Source organism: Artemia sp. Qi Xiang Cuo, chromosome 13 (genome assembly GCF_049724085.1).
Source record: "Artemia sp. Qi Xiang Cuo chromosome 13, ASM4972408v1, whole genome shotgun sequence".
NCBI lineage: Eukaryota > Metazoa > Arthropoda > Branchiopoda > Anostraca > Artemiidae > Artemia > Artemia sp. Qi Xiang Cuo.
In genome coordinates this window covers 46880620-46897160 of record NC_142806.1, presented here as the reverse complement: position 1 = coordinate 46897160, position 16541 = coordinate 46880620, and the positions used below count along the sequence as shown (strand labels likewise).

Below are 16541 nucleotides of genomic sequence, written 5' to 3'. Positions count from 1 at the left end.
AACTTAACCAATACTAACAACTAACCTAATCATACACCTAACTTTTTGCATGTCTCTCACCTAACCTAAGCTAACCTAAGTGAAGTGTACGTAGGCTAACCTATCCTAACCTAGCCTAATCTAAGCTAACTTAATCTAGTCTAACCTAACCTAACCATACTCGCCGGTAAAGGTTAGGTTAACCTATCATGAGCACTCATGATAAGTTAACCTAACCTAACCTAACTTAAACATGTAGGAATGTTTCTATTTATTTATTAATATTTATTTATATCTAACCTAACCTATTGTTTTGAAGGTTAGATCAACCAGTTTGAACGATTGTCTTTAATAATAGAACGATTCACTCTTTTTCTAATTTAAAAATTGGATGGGTAAATCCATATGACAAAGGGAGTTAAAATTCAATTTAAAATTATAAAATAACTTAAAATTTTTCAGCTCTTTGAGAAAAAAAAACAGAACTGAAGTGGAGCCTTTTTATTTTCTTGAAAAAATTAGAAGAGAACTTTGAATTTTTTATGTCCTTGAGGAATTAATAACTCAAGTGGAATCTTTTTTAATTTCATTGTTAAAATTAAGAATTGAGCTAACTATTTTCACTTCTTTAATAAAATTCAGAAGAGAACTTGAACATTTTGCACTTCTTAGAGAAAACTCAGAATTAAAATAATTCTCATTATCTTCATGTCGAATATTCAAATCAAAGTATAACTTTTTCTATCTTCTATGACAAATTTGGAACAGAACTTTAAATTTTTCATCTCTTTGCAAAAAATCGGTAGTGAACTTAAGAAAATTAGAATAAAAGTGAAACTTTTTATCTTCACTGGAAAATAATCACAGTTATAGTACAACTTTTCCTATCTTCTACAGAAAAATTTAGAACTGGACTTTAAATTTCTTATGTCTTTGAGAAATTAAGAACTGAAGTGGAAGGTTTTTTCATTTTCATTGGTAAAATTCAGAATTGAGTTAACTTTTTCTCTTCTTTAAGAAAATTCAGAAGAGAACTTGAACAATTTGCACTTCTTCGAGAAAACTCAGAATTAAATTGGAGTTCCTTATCTTCATGTTGAATATTCACAATCAATGTATAACTTTTTCTATCTTCTATGAAAAATTTGGAATAGAACTTCAAATTTTTCATCTCTTTGAGCAAAATCAGAATTGAATTTAGGAAAAATTATAAATAATGTGAAACTTTTGATCTTCATGGAAAACAATCGTAGTCATAGTATTACTTTTTCTATCTTCTATGAAAAATTTGGAACAGAACTTTAAATCTTTCATCTCTTTGCAAAAAATCGGTAGTGAACTTATGAAAATCAGAATTAAAGTGAAACTTTTTATTTTCACAGGAAAATAAACACAGTCATAGTATAAATTTTCCTATCTTCTACAGAAAAATTTAGAACTGGACTTTAAATTTCTTATGTCTTTGAGAAATTAAGAACTGAAGTGAAAGGTTTTTTCATTTTCATTGGTAAAATTCAGAATTGAGTTAATTTTTTTTTCTTCTTCAAGAAAATTCAGAATAGAACTTGAACAATTTGCACTTCTTCGAGAAAACTCAGAATTCAATTGGAGTTCCTTATCTTCATATTGAATATTCACAATCAATGTATAACTTTTTCTATCTTCTATGAAAAATTTGGAACGGAACTTTAAATTTTTCATCTCTTTGAGAAGAATCAGAACTGAATTTAAGAAAAATTATAAATAATGTGAAACTTTTGATCTTCATGGAAAACAATCGCAGTCATAGTATTACTTTTTCTATCTTCCATCTAAAAATTTAGAATAGAACTCTAACATAAACTCTAAGCTAAAACTCTAATCTAAAACTATAAACTCTTAACTAAAACTGAACTAAACTAGAACTTCGACAAAAACTCTAGGCTATGACTCTCAGCTAAAAACTCTAAACTCTTAAATAAAACTAAAGTAAACTAGAACTCTAACAAAAACTCTAAGCTAAGATTCTGAGCTAAAATTCTAAACTCATAACTAAAACTAAACTAGAACTCTAACAAAAACTCTGAGATATGACTCTAGGCTAAAACTCTAAACTCTTAACTAAAACTAAACTAAACTATAACTCTAACAAAAACTCTCTGCTACGACTCTAAGCTAAAATTCTATAGTTTTAAATAAAACTAAACTAAAATAAAATTCTAAGCTATGTCTCTAAGGTAAAACTCTAAACTCTTAACTACATGTAAACTAAACTAGAACTCTAACAAAACTGTAAACTAAGACTCTATGCTAAAACTCTAAACTCTTAACTAAAACTAAACTAAACTAAAATTCTAAGCTAGGTCTCTAAGATAAAACTCCAAACTCTTAACTAAAACTAAAATAAACTAGAACTCTAACTAAAAACTCGAAGCTAAGACATTAAGTTAAAACACCAAACTCTTAACTAAAACTAAACTAGAACTCTAACTGAAACTCAGAGGTAAAAAATAAAACTCTTAGCTAAAATTAAACTAAACTAGAACTCTAACAAGAAAACTCCAAGCTAAAATTCTAAAATCTTAACCAAAACTAAAATAAACTCGAACCCTAACATAAGACTCTAAGCTAAGACATTAAGCTAAAATTCTAAACTCTTAACTAAAACTAAAATAGAAATCTAACTTAAACTCAGAGTTAAAAAATCAAACTCTTAGATAAAATTAAACTAAACTAGAACTCTAACAAAAAAAAAACTCTAAGCTAAGACTAAGCTAAAACTCTAAACTCTAAAATAAAATTAAAAAAAATTAGAACTCTACAAAAAACTCTAAGCTAAGACTCTAAGGTAAAACTCCGAACTATTAACTAAAACTAAACTAGACTAGAACTTCAACAAAAACTCTAAGCTAAGACTCAAAGCTAAAAACTCTAAACTCTTAACTAAAACTAAACTAAACTAGAACTCTAACTGAAACTCAAATGTAAAACTTTAAACTATTAACTAAAATTAAACTAAACTAGAACTCTAACAAAAACTCTAAGCTAAGACTCTAAGCTAAAACTCTAAACTATTAACTAAAACTAAACTAAACTAGAACTCTAACATAAACTCTAAGCTAAAAACTCTAAACTCTTAACTAAAACTAAACTAGAACTATAACTTAAACTAATAGTTAAAAAAATAAAAATCTTAAATAAAATTAAAATAAAATAGAAATATAACAAAAAAAACTCTAATATAAAATTCTAAAATCTTAAATAAAACTAAACTAAACTAGAACTCAAATTAAAACTCTAAGCTAAGACTCTAAAGTAAAACACCAAATTCTTAACTAAAACTGAACTAAAACTCTAACTGAAACTCAAAGGTAAAACATCAAACTCTTAACTAAAATTAAACTAAACTAGAACTCTAACAAAAAACTCTAAGCTAAAATTCTAAAATCTTAACTAAAACTAAACTATACTAGAACTCAAATAAAAACTCTAAGCTAAGACTCTAAGGTAAAACACCAAACTCTTAACTAAAACTAAACTAAAACTCCAACTGAAACTTTAAACTAAGACTCTAAGCTAAAAACACTAAACTCTTAACTACATCTAAACTAAACTAGAACTCTAACAAAAAACTCTAAGCTAAGACTCTAAGCTAAAAACTCTAAGCTCTTAACTAAAACTAAAATAAACTTCAACTCTAACATAAACTCTAAGCTAAGATTCTAAGCTAAAACTCTAAACTCTTAACTAAAACTGAACTAAACTAGAACTTCTACAAAAACTCTAGGCTATTACTCTCAGCTAAAAACTCTAAACTCTTAAGTAAAACTAAACTAAACTATAACTCTAACAAAAACTCTAAGCTAAGATTATAAGCTAAAATTCTAAACTCATAACTAAAACTAAACTAGAACTCTAACAAAAAATCTGAGATATGACTCTAGGATAAAACTCTAAACTATTAACTAAAACTAAACTAAACTAGAACTCTAACAAAAACTCTCTGCTAAGACTCTAAGCTAAAATTCTAGAATTTTAACTAAAACTAAACTAAACTAAAATTCTAAGCTATGTCTCTAAGGTAAGACTCTAAACTCTTAACTACATGTAAACTAAACTACAACTCTAACAAAACTCTAAACTAAGACTCTATGCTAAAACTCTAAACTCTTAACTAAAACAAAACTAAACTAAAATTCTAAGCTAGGTCTCTAAGATAAAACTCCAATCTCTTAACTAAAACTAAAATAAACTAGAACTATAACTAAAAACTCTAAGCTAAGAAATTAAGTTAAAACATCAAACTCTTAACTAAAACTAAACTAGAACTCTAACTGAAACTCATAGGTAAAAAATCAAACTCTTAGCTAAAATTAAACTAAACTAGAACTCTAACAAAAAAACTCTAAGCTAAAATTCTAAAATATTAACCAAAACTAAAATAAACTCGAACTCTAACATAAAACTCTAAGCTAAGACATTAAGATAAAATTATAAACTCTTAACTAAAACTAAACTAGAACTCTAACTGAAACTCAGAGGTAAAAAATCAAACTCTTAGCTAAAATTAAACTAAACTAGAACTCTAACAAAAAAAAACTCTAAGCTAAGACTAAGCTAAAACTCTAAACTCTAAAATAAAATATAAATAAACTATAAATCTAACAAAAACTCTAATCTAATACTCTAAGCTAAAACTCTAAACTATTAACTAAAACTAAACTAAACTAGAACTTCAACGAAAACTCTAAGCTATGACTCTAAGCTAAAATTCTAAACCCTTAACTAAAACTAAACTAAACTAGAACTCTAACTTAAACTCAAAGGTAAAACTCTAAAATCTTAACTAAAATTAAACTAAACTAGAATTCTAACAAAAAATCTAAGCTAAGACTCTAATCTAAAACTCTAAACTATTAACTAAAACTAAACTAAACTATAACTCTAACATAAACTCTAAGCTAAAAACTCTAAACTCTTAACTAAAACTAAACTAGAACTTTAACTGAAACTCATAGGTAAAAAAATCAAACTCTTAGCTAAAATTAAACTAAACTAGAACTCTAACAAAAAAACTCTAAGCTATAATTATAAAATCTTAACTAAAACTAAACTAAACTAGAACTCAAATTAAAACTCTAAGCTAAGACTCTGAGGTAAAACATCAAACTCTTAACTAAAAATAAACTAAAACTCTAACTGAAACTCAAAGGTAAAAAAATCAAACTCTTAACTAAAATTAAACTAAACTAGAACTCTAACAAAAAAAATCTAAGCTAAGACTAAGCTAAAACTCTAAACTCTAAAATAAAATTAAAATAATCTAGAACTCTAATAAAAACTCTAAGCTATGACTCTAAGATAAAACTCTAAGCTATTAAATAAAACTAAACTATACTAGAACTTCAACAAAAACTCTAAGCTAAGACTCTAAGCTAAAAACTCTAAATTCTTAACTAAAACTAAACTAAACTAGAACTCTAACTGAAACTCAAAGGTAAAACATAAAACTCTTAACTAAAATTAAACTAAACTAGAACTCTAACAAAAACTCTAAGATAAGACTCTAAGGTAAAACTCTAAACTCTTAACTAAAACTAAATTAAACTAGAACTTCAACAAAAGCTCTAAGCTAAAAACTCTCAACTCTTAACTAAAACTAAACTAGAACTATAACTGAAACTCATAGCTAAAAAAATAAAACTCTTATATAAAATTAAACTAAAATAGAACTCTAACAAAAAAACTTTAAGATAAAATTCTAAAATCTTAACTAAAACTAAACTATACTAGAACTCAAATTAAAACTCTAAGCTAAGACTCTAAGGTAAAAAACCAAACTCTTAACTAAAACTAAACTAAAACTCTAACTGAAACCCAAATGTAAAAAAATTAAACTCTTAACTAAAATTAAAATAAACTAGAACTCTAACAAAAAAACTCTAAGCTAGGACTAAGCTAAAACTCTAAACTCTAAAATAAAATTAAACTAAACTAGAACTCTAACAAAAACTCTAAGCTAATACTCTAAGCTAAAACTCTAAAATCTTAACAAAAAATAAAAAAAACTACAAATACAACAAAAACTCAAAGCTAATACTATAATCTAAAAACTATAAACTATTAACTAAAACTAAACTAAACTAGAACTCTAAATTAAACTAAAAGTTAAAAAATAAAACTCTAAACTAAAAATAAAATAAACTAGAACTCTAACAACAACTCTAAGCTAAGACTCTAAGCTAAATCTATAAAATATTAACTAAAACTAAACTAAACTAGAACTTCAACAAAAACTCTAAGGTAAGACTCTATGCTAAAAACTCTAAATTCTTAACTAAAACTAAACTAAACTAGAACTCTAACTGAAACTCAAAAGTAAAACATCAAACTCTTAACTAAAATTAAAATAAACTAGAACTCTAACAAAAACTCTAAGCTAAGACTATAAGCTAAAACTCAAAACTATTAACTAAAACTAAACTAAACTAGAACTTCAACAAAAACTCTAAGCTAAAAACTCTAAACTCTTAACTAACACTAAACAAGAACTCTAACACTGAAACTCAACGGTAAAACAACAAACTCTTAACTAAAATTAAAGTAAACTAGAACTCTAACAAAAAGCGAGGTATCCCTGCGGCGCATCCCTGTGGCGCATCCCTGCGGCGCTTCCCCCGACCCACGGCGCATCCCCCTGCGGCGCATCTTGCGGCGCTTTCCTGGCCCACGGCGCTTCTCGGGCCCGGGGGGCCTTTGAGGACCGGGGGGCCTTTGGGGTCCGGGGGCCCGTGGGGGGTCCGGGGGCCCTTTGAGGACCAGAGGAGGGCCTTTGAGGGTCTGAGGAGGGCGTTTGGGGGGGCTGGGGCTCTTTTGGAGCTTGGGGGACCTTTGAGTACCGGGGGTTTCCTTCGGGGTTGGGGTAGAGGGATTGGAACCCTTTGGGGTTGGGGTAGAGGACCTCACAACACTGTTCAAATGGAATTTGTGTATTATAACGACCACAGAATTTGACCCTCAAATTCTCTTCTAAAACCTTTCCTAAAATCTTCTTTTAAAATGTCTCTAACCGTTTCGCCGAAATAATCCCATAAAATGGATAAAACGGTTTCGCCCAAATAATCCCTAAACGTAATTTCAGCGTGTTACTTTTGTTTTTGGCATCTCTGCGCTAACGCATTTCAAATTAATAAGAAACCTAATTCCCGCGCTAAAACAATTCATCGCTAAGATGTTTCTTGGAGAATTGTTTCCATGGCCTTTGGTTATTAATATCCTTTGGAGTTCGACCAAAAGAGTTGTTTCCGAGGCAAAGACATTAATGACTTGGATCTATTCCTGGAGAAATGTTGCCAGTACCTGTCAGACATTAATTAACTGTGCCTGGAAACAATTTGATTAATGATTGACAGTACCTGTCAGACATTATTAAACTTTGCCCGGAAACAATTTGATTAATGACTGACAGCACAGGTGTTTCAAATTCCCAATCGCTTTAATTAACCACGTGTTCTCCCTAATGACTCTATGCACATGGCCAAAACAACAACAACATCGACCTTGGAAATTTAGGTCATTGACACACTTTGATTACGCAGTCAATTTCTCAGAAATCCATCTCCCCTAGGGACTCTATGCCCATATTTGGACCATAAACCACGTGGTTCGTACGGGAGTCAATAAGGCCTTTCTACTTCTATAATGCTGATTCTAGATATATAAATTTTATAAAGTTTAGTATTACTCATCAAAGGCTACGAGCCTGAGGAAATTTACCTGATTTTTGAAAGAAGGGGGAAACATCCCCTACAAGTGAAAGAATTTTAAGGAAAATCACACCGTCAGATTCAGAGTGTCTGAAAACCATGTTACATAGGTTTCAAGCTCATATCTGCAAAAATCTGCAACTTTGTATTTTTTGCCAGAAGAAAAATATACGAATATAGAAGTTCGTTACGTAAGTTAATTTGTAAATCACTTCAGAACCAAATTTAGAGACAGCCATTTAGCAAAAGAAAAGTAAAATTTGTATGCAAATTTTGTTTACTTATTCAATGACGGTGAACGAAAATCAAAGCTGCATTAACTAAAAAACAATCAGAAATTAAATTAAAAAAAAACAAGTTTTTTTAACTGAAAGTAAGGAGTGACATTAAAAGTTAAAACGAACAGAAATTATTCCGTATATGGAAGGGACTGTCCCATCCTCACCGCCGCGCTCTTTACGCTAAAATTTGACTGTTTCCCAAAACTTTATTTTTTTAAACAATAAATAAATTTAGCATAAAGAGCGATGCGTTGAGGAGGGGACAGCCCCTTTCATATACGGAATAATCTCTGTTCGCGTTTTAAGTTTTAATATTGCTCCTTACTTTCAGTTTAAAAAACTTGTTTTTTTTTTTATTTAATTCTTATTCAGGAAGGACTTTTAGACATACATTCGAAAGTAAGCTATGGAAACAAACTTGTCTGAAACTTAAATTTTTTTTAAGTGCAGTGCTATTTACAATTTCACGCAAAATATATGCAAAGCGGCGATCAAAGAGTTTTTACAGTTCCAAAACCATTAGCCAATTACTAAGTTGAAAGTATGTTTAACTTGGAGAACACAGCATCAATCTCCAGTCGCTTCTTAATCTACTTATTAGTAACCCAAATTTCATTTCAGAGAATGGGGTTAAAGTCGATCGAACCCTTAAAGAACAGTGAGGGGTAAGAAAAATATAGGATAGTATGATATGAATCGCAAATTACTACATACAAATCGAAAATTTCAAGTGTAGGAATAAATGCTCTAATGATGATGATGATGGCTGAGAGTGTATCCTCTTTTAAAAATAAGATAATAAATTTCTTGATGAGTAAGGGTGAATGAGGGGGGGGGGTTGTCTTCTGTAAGCATTGGTTTGCGGTTCCAACGTGGTTTATTTTATTTATTTATAAAATTGCATTTTTTCTTATTTTTTTGTTGTTTTTTTTCAATATATATGTAGTAAGTGAGTAAAATATTGAGTCCTGCCACAAACAAATCTGTATAGATTTTCACGTGGTAGGTCTGTCTGATATGATTTTTTTGTGAATATTGGTCTTTAATTAAAAATGAATTTCTCTCTCTTTCTCTGATCAGAACGTAAATCAAAAACATCAAGACGAAATGTAATGGGCCTGTATCTAAAAAATTTTGGTCCTGCATTCTTATCTACAGCCCATATTCAGTTTTACCCCTTTTGCTTGACCTTCACAAAAAGTACGAGACCATCTACGTAGCCCTTTGACGAAAAGATTATAAAGAGTGAGAATTCACTCCTTTTCTTGTTTGTAAAAAGTTGCTGATTCGAATGGGGGAATATTTTCTGTATCTGACAAGCATAATATTTGCTTGAGGGAATTCTATTGTATTTGTAATCCAATTACTTTATCTCAGAAGACGTAAAACTGGGATGAAAATAGTCTTGCCAGATAATTCTTTTAATGGCAGAGAAAAGTAATCACCCTGTGAGAAATGGAAAATTACACATAAAAGGTGAAGGGCTAATGTAAAAGTAACATTGCAAAATTTTTAATCCTATTAAAACGTTGTACAATTTAATGACATGTTTAAAGGTTAAATACAGTGTTTTATGTCGTATGCGATCCTTAACAAATAGCTTCTATCCACACTTGTCGTTCTACATAAAATACAACTAACGGCAATGTCTTCAAAACAACAAAAAACGGCTAAAACAGCCAGATCTTCCTGATTAAGGCGACACTCTATGGTTCCCCTTATACAATTGGCACATCATCAAACGTGCTATTCGTTATTTTAAATTTAGAGTCTTCCGGCTCTCATTTATTTTGTTTCAGCATTTCATTTGCTTCCGTCTGAAGTCAATCCTTCAGGCTGACTGCGTAGCACTTTCCATACTGGCTTGGCAGTAGGCCTATTCATTTCTTATAGAATTCCAACATTTTCAATATCGATTTCAAGTGAGGCAAACTGGAACAGCCTAACACCTGTTGGCATTTCGCTGCTGTCAGAAGATGTAGAAGAACGTTCAGGGCTTAGCTTAAAGTATATTTTGGACAACATAATCATGATAAATACGTTAAATCCAAGTGGATCCAGTACTAAATTATCTATTTATCCGCCTTTGCCTTTAACTACCTTTATCTTCTCATTTTTAGCTCTTTATCCAAGTTGATCCAATATTTGCTGTGTTTACATGGTTGATGTGTCATTCCGTGAATAAAATATAATCTCCTTTTGTGATTAAAACTTGATTTCATCTTCGGCATCTACATGAAATATAGCGTGAACTATGTAATATGAAAAAAACGCAGTACAGCAGACTAGTACCCAGGTTCCATCCACATTAAGGATACTTCGGAAACTGAAGCGGAAAGACTTCGATGATTTGTGAGGTTACACAAAAGCTGTTTGATTTCATACATGAAATTTTGTTGGAAAAATTTACGGAGCCTTTAATTCAAGAGTTACTTACTAACATTTAAATCAACCATACGTGAAAGTATGTAGTGATCTGGGGAACCATCTTCCAATAGTTCCAAGAGTAGATAATTTACTATAGTAGTAGGTTCCAATAGAGATTTAAGGATACCCTAGACGGTCAATCATTTTGATCAAAAGCTTCCGTCAATCAATTGATTAAAGCATTATTGACCATATAGGAACAGATTGAGTGATTCAAAATTTATATCAATCACCATCAACGCCTGACTCAAGCATCAAACAGGTTCCTAGACGGTCAATCATGCTTTAATCAATTTATTCACGCAAGCTTTTGATCAAGATGATTGACCATCTAGGGTATCCTTTACTGTCTTTCGCCAACTTAAATGTCGAGAAATTGTAAATCAATTAGAATTGGTATGATCCGTAAATATACTCAGATATACTGGATCGCTGTGATATTTGAGCACTTCAAGATGTAAATCAATATTCGAGTTAAGTAGCTTTACTGGCTGAAAGTGAACGATGGTTGTGCAAAAGGCTAGACTCTGGGGTACACATATCTTCATCGATAATAAGGGCTACCAAAGCCAAAAAGACACGAATGAAAATGATTTTGTCACGATTGAGCACTTTTAAATCCTTGTACATGATCTGAAAATCAGCAATGCTGACATAAATGACCCTCACAAGATTATGTTCAGTCAAGTTCAATAAGAAATCGAGTTGCTCTTGCAAGAATACTACCGCTTCAGTTAATCTGAGGCCCATTTTTCGAACTAACAAAGCAGAGGAAGCCACTTAGGTGGTAGACTCTTCTTATTTGACTCATTTATTTTAGCCACTTAGGTGGCAGACTCTGATGCTGGACCACTACTATCAAATTTGAGTATCTATTCTAATGATATTTTGATTTTGGGGGAAATAAATATAGTTTTTTCTTTTGCTTTTCTCTGCCAGTTCTTTATGCTTCTCAATACCGCCTTGCTTTAAGGTGGGACGAAAGCGGGTATTTTTACAAATATACTGGTTTGGGCTATAGGATCTAGGATCCTCTGTCCGAGAGGACGTGGGCTGAAATCTTTGAGTCAGTGGCGTGACTCTGTAAGCTCAGCCAGAGTCGACCCAGCTTTGAATGGGTACCTGGAGAAATCTGGGGAAGGTAAACGGGAAGGGTGTGCAAAAGCACGGGATGGTTGGCCCGCAACCCCCCATTGCACTTCCTAGCTGAAGGGCCAAGAAACGGAGATCATCACCACCGGTAGGGACTGTGAAGTTCAATGCCGTATTCTTTACCTTTTTTTTACTCTGAATAAGCAGGCATAGGAACATGTAAGAATAAGATGGAATATATAGGAGGACTTGTTTGCTTGACTCAGCAGAATTGATCAAGAGGTCTTATGTCAGTGTGGGTAAGTTAATTCAAAGGGTAATCACTTTGAAACAAAAGGAAAAACGAAATAACTAAACAATCTGAAAAATTTTAGCAGTCGTTTACCAAAAGCTCTGAATAGCATCCAATATGGTGGCAAAAACACTGCATAAAATCACTCAAATCTTTATATAATATCATATAGGCTCTAAAGGCTGAATATTGTCTTCTGATAAGTAGAACTTTTTACCCGCCAAGAATAGAACATATACTATTGCGTTCTAAGCAGCTCACGACTCCTCCTCTCTACTCCTCCCTCTACCCTCTTCTCTTCCTCCCTTTAATTTTGTTTTAGTCGTTTACTTTTAATTTATTTTTGTCACTTACATTACTTTTTACTTTAGTAATTAATATTCGGTAGTTAATTTCAGAAGAAAAGTCAAAGTCACAGAACATTTTACCCGTCAAGAACATAAGATCTACTATTGAATTCTAAGCAGCTTTCGACTCCTCCTATCTACTCCTCTCTCAACCTTTTTCTCTTCCTCGCTTTAATTTTGTTTTAGTAATTTACTTTTAATTTATTTTTGTCACTTATATTACTTTTTACTTTAGTAGTTAATACTCGGTAGTTAATTTCCAGAGACAAGTCACAATAATTAGTTTAATTATATCTTCAAAAATCTTTGTTTACTGTGTCATCCTCGAACCGTGCTTTAAGAAAAAAGGATTCAACCCAGTTTGTTCCATCGCCCTCCTTCTTGAAGGTGCGTTATTTCTTTGAGGTTAAAGCATATTGTAAATTCACATGCATACCCTGTTTAATTATTTTCTCTTTGAAAATGAATGTAATTTTCGTTCAGTTGTTGGAAAACAGAAACCAACAATTTTGGCTGGCACATGAAAAAAATTCGAGGAACAAATGTGTTCGATTCTAGTATAGTAGTTATGAATATTCCCCACCTATCATAGGCAGCGCAATCGCGCTGCCTCAGTAAAGAACGATGTTGGCACAATGTATTATTTATTTTTTGTTTTCTATACCAGGGCACTTCGTATCGAAGGAGTTGTTGCAGAAACTTCGATAAGGGCTAATTCAATTGAAAATTGGAATGGCTAGTGCCCTTTTTAACAGTCGCAAGTGATTGGAAGGCAACTAACACCCCTTCCACGCCCACCATTTCCCGAAACACACCCAATCAAAATTTTGAGATAGCCATTTTGTTCAACGTAGTTAATTTCTATATAGAAATTAAATTTTTGAGGAGGAAACTCCCCCACAGCCCTCAGGGTAAGGGTTGTAAGTTATGCCCTGGGGGCATATAAGGTTTTTAATGAAAGTGTTGTCGTAGAAACTTCAGAAAAGGCTTAGTTGATTGGAAATTGAAAAGGTTAGTGCACTTCTTTGTAGTCGAAAGTGAGTGGAGAGCAACCAGCACCCCTCTCACGCCCACCTTTTCCCCAAACAAATCCAATCAACATATTGAGACAGCCATTTTGTTCAACGTAGTTGAAAATTCTGGAAACTAGGTCTTTGAGGATGACAACCCCCCCACAGCCCTCAGGGCCAGGGTTGTAAGTTATACCTGGGGGCATATAAGGTTTTTATAGAAAGTGTTGTCGTAGAAACTTCAAAAAGGGGTCATTCGATTGGAAATCGGAATGGCTAGTGCCCTTTTTAATAGTCGAAAGTGATTGGAAGGCAACTAACACCCCTTCCACGCCCACCATTTCCCCAAACACATCTAATAAAAATTTTGAGAAAGCCATTTTGTTCCACACAGTTGACTGTTCTGGAAATTATGCCTTTGAGCAGGACACTCCCCCCACAGTCTTTAGGGCAAGGGTTATAAATTGTGCCCTGGGGGCATGTAAGGTTTTTATTGAAATCTTTGTCGTCGAAACCTGAAGAAGGGCTCATTGGATTGTAAATTCAAAGGGCTAGTGCCCTTTTTAATAGTGGAAAAGGATTTGAGGGCAACAAACCCCCCTCTCACGCCCACCTTTTCCCCAAAGACATCCAATCAAAATTTTTAGATACCCATTTTATTCAACGTAGTTGAAAGTTTTGGAAATTAGGTCTTTAAGGATGGAAACCTCTCCCCCCCCACATCCCTCAAGGCAAGGGCTGTAAGTTATACCCTGGGGGCATATAAGTCTTATATAGAAAGTTGTTGTAGAAGTTTCAAAAAGGGCTCATTTGATTGTAAATTGAAAAGGCCAGTGCTCTTTTTAATAATCGAAAGTAAGTTGAGAGTAATTAATCCCCCTCTTACGCCCATCATTTCCCCAAACACGTTTAATCAAAGTTTTGTGATAGTCATTTTGTTCAACATGGTTGAAAATTCTAAAAATTATGTATTTGAGGATGAAAAACCCACCAGAACCCCCAGGACAAAGGTTGTAAGTTATACCCTGGGGTCAGATTAGGTTTGTCTAGATAGTGTTGTCATATAAACTCCAAAAGGGGCTCATTCAATTGGAAATTGAGAGGGCTAGTGCCCTTTTTAATTGTCGAAAGTGATTTAAGGGTAACTAACCCCCCTCTCACACCTACCATTCCCCTAAACACATCCAACGAAAGTTTTCAGATAGTCATTGTCTTCAACGTAGTAGAAATTTCTGGAAATTAGGTCTTTGAGTTTGACAAGCCCCCCAGCCCTTAGGGCAAGAGTTGTAAGTTATGCCCTGGGGGCATATAAGGTTTTTGAAAACGTTGTCGTAGAAACTTCAAAAGGGCTCATTTGATTAGAAATTGAAAGGGCTAGTGTCCTTTTTAATAGCCGAAAGTGATTGAAAAGCAACTAACGCCCCTCTCACGCCCACTATTTCCCCAAACACATCCAATCAAAATTTACAGATAGCCATTTTGTTTTAACGTAGTTGAAAGTTCTGGAAATTAGGTCTTTGAGGATAATACCCCCCCCCCTCACCCCCCTTTGGGTAAGGGTTGTAATTTATGCCCTGGGGGCATATAAGGTGTTTATAGAAAGCGTTGTCGTAGAAACTTAAAAAGAGTTCATTCGACTGGAAGTCGAAAGGCCTAGTGCCCTTTTTAATAGTCAAAAGTGACTGGAAGGCTTGACATTTTTATAGTAAAGATCAATGTGTGTACAATGTAATATGTTTTTTTATTTATTTTTTGTTTAGAACAGGGCACTTCGTATCGAAGGAGTTGTCGTAGGAACTTCGAAAAGAACTCATTCGATTGAAAATAGAAAGGGCTGATGCCATTTTTAATAGTCGAAAGTGATTGGAGCGCAACTAATCCCCCTCCCACGCCCACCCTCCCAATTTCCCAATATTTTTAAAAAAGAAATGTTTCCTTAAGATTAAATAAAAAAGCACTGTGTTAATGATAATTCCCAATAAGGCATCTCAGCAGTATCCCAAGAACGACTGAGGGTATTATGTTCAAACTTTTAGGGCTACTTCTGCTCTTAAGATTTAACCAAATCAAAATAGCGTAAGTGTATCCAAGCTATCAAAGAAAGTAAACAGATTTTTTCCCAAGGCCAGAACATAATTTGCACTTTACTGAAAAAAATACAAAATGAATGTGAATTGTCAGTTTAATATACATATACTGATATTTAGTAATCAAAATGTTAACATTATTTGATTTATTAAACTCGTTAAAGTAAGAGCCTTTATATTTTTTTCAGTAAAGTGCAAATTATGTTCTGGCCTTGGGAAGGCATAGGGGTTTTGAGCCCAACTCATGTTAATTTTTGCTCGTTTTGAGTTGGACTCGGTTATTTATTGTAATTCCTGATCGTTTTGGGTTGCATTTATTTATCAATGCTGATTTCTGGTAGTTTCACGCTTGATAGATTATTTGATTTTATTTTGGTTCATTTTTGGTTTAATGGAGTTGTTTACTTTTCTTTGAAAAACTTATTTTGTGGAAAAAGTATTTTTAATTAATCGTCTGGCAAAATTCTCATTTGCTTTATAGAAATAAAATCATTCTGTCCAGATTTCTGGTGATTTATTATCTGCAATGACTAATCTAGTATAAATTTTATTGCTCTGTTTTACTTAATTAGCTTTTTTTAAACTAATAATTTTTTATTCCAGAGCATTCACAGTAATTCTCCTGACACCTATGTCAAAGTGACTCTTTTAAATCAAACGAAAGTAGTCAAATCAAAGAAAACAAATATAATAAAAGATAGTCCAGAGCCCTGCTATAATGAAAACTTTCAATTTCGCCTCACCACGGAGCAGATTGAGCTGGCAAATATAACTATTTCAGTCCATCAGGCGCATTCGAAACAAAAAGGTAGTAAAATCTCTTACTTTTCTGATGTTAGGAAGGGATAGGATTGCGCTGATTGTCAGTTTAATAAATCTTGTTTGTTTTTTTTTACCTCTAATGCTAAATTTTTTAATAGAACTTGAATGTTCAACCATAAATTTATAGCACACAAACTTTAATGCAGTTGTTTTTAAGGATTTTTTCGTAGAAATTTCGGTCTTTTAAGTTCTTCAAATGGAAAAATTTTTATGATTTTTTAAGTTTCCTATCATAAGGTTTTCAAGTGCAATTGTCAATAGTAAATTCAAAAACGTACTATAAGTTTTTCCAGAGCTCCTGATTTTTGTATAATAATTTTTTGTTTGAAATTCTTATGTTTCAGCAAATAAGCTTAAAAGCAAATTATGCAGAGAAAAACTAATAAAAACTAGGAAAATTGTGAATGGATTCTCAAATTCATTATTTAAACTAATATTGGTATTATAAACTTGTTCTTT

At 32.3% G+C, this 16541-nt stretch overlaps 1 protein-coding gene across 2 annotated transcripts in view; it reads left to right on the top strand.

Annotated features, from left to right (window-relative positions):
* Positions 1 to 16541, top strand: part of LOC148945342 (synaptotagmin-15-like) — a 245133-nt gene that overhangs the window by 223854 nt on the left and 4738 nt on the right. For both annotated transcript variants that reach the window (XM_089099169.1, XM_089099170.1), the window contains exon 7: positions 15864 to 16068. In XM_089099169.1, coding sequence (XP_088955295.1) covers positions 15864 to 16068 — 205 coding nt within the window. The remainder of the gene's footprint in view (positions 1 to 15863; positions 16069 to 16541) is intronic.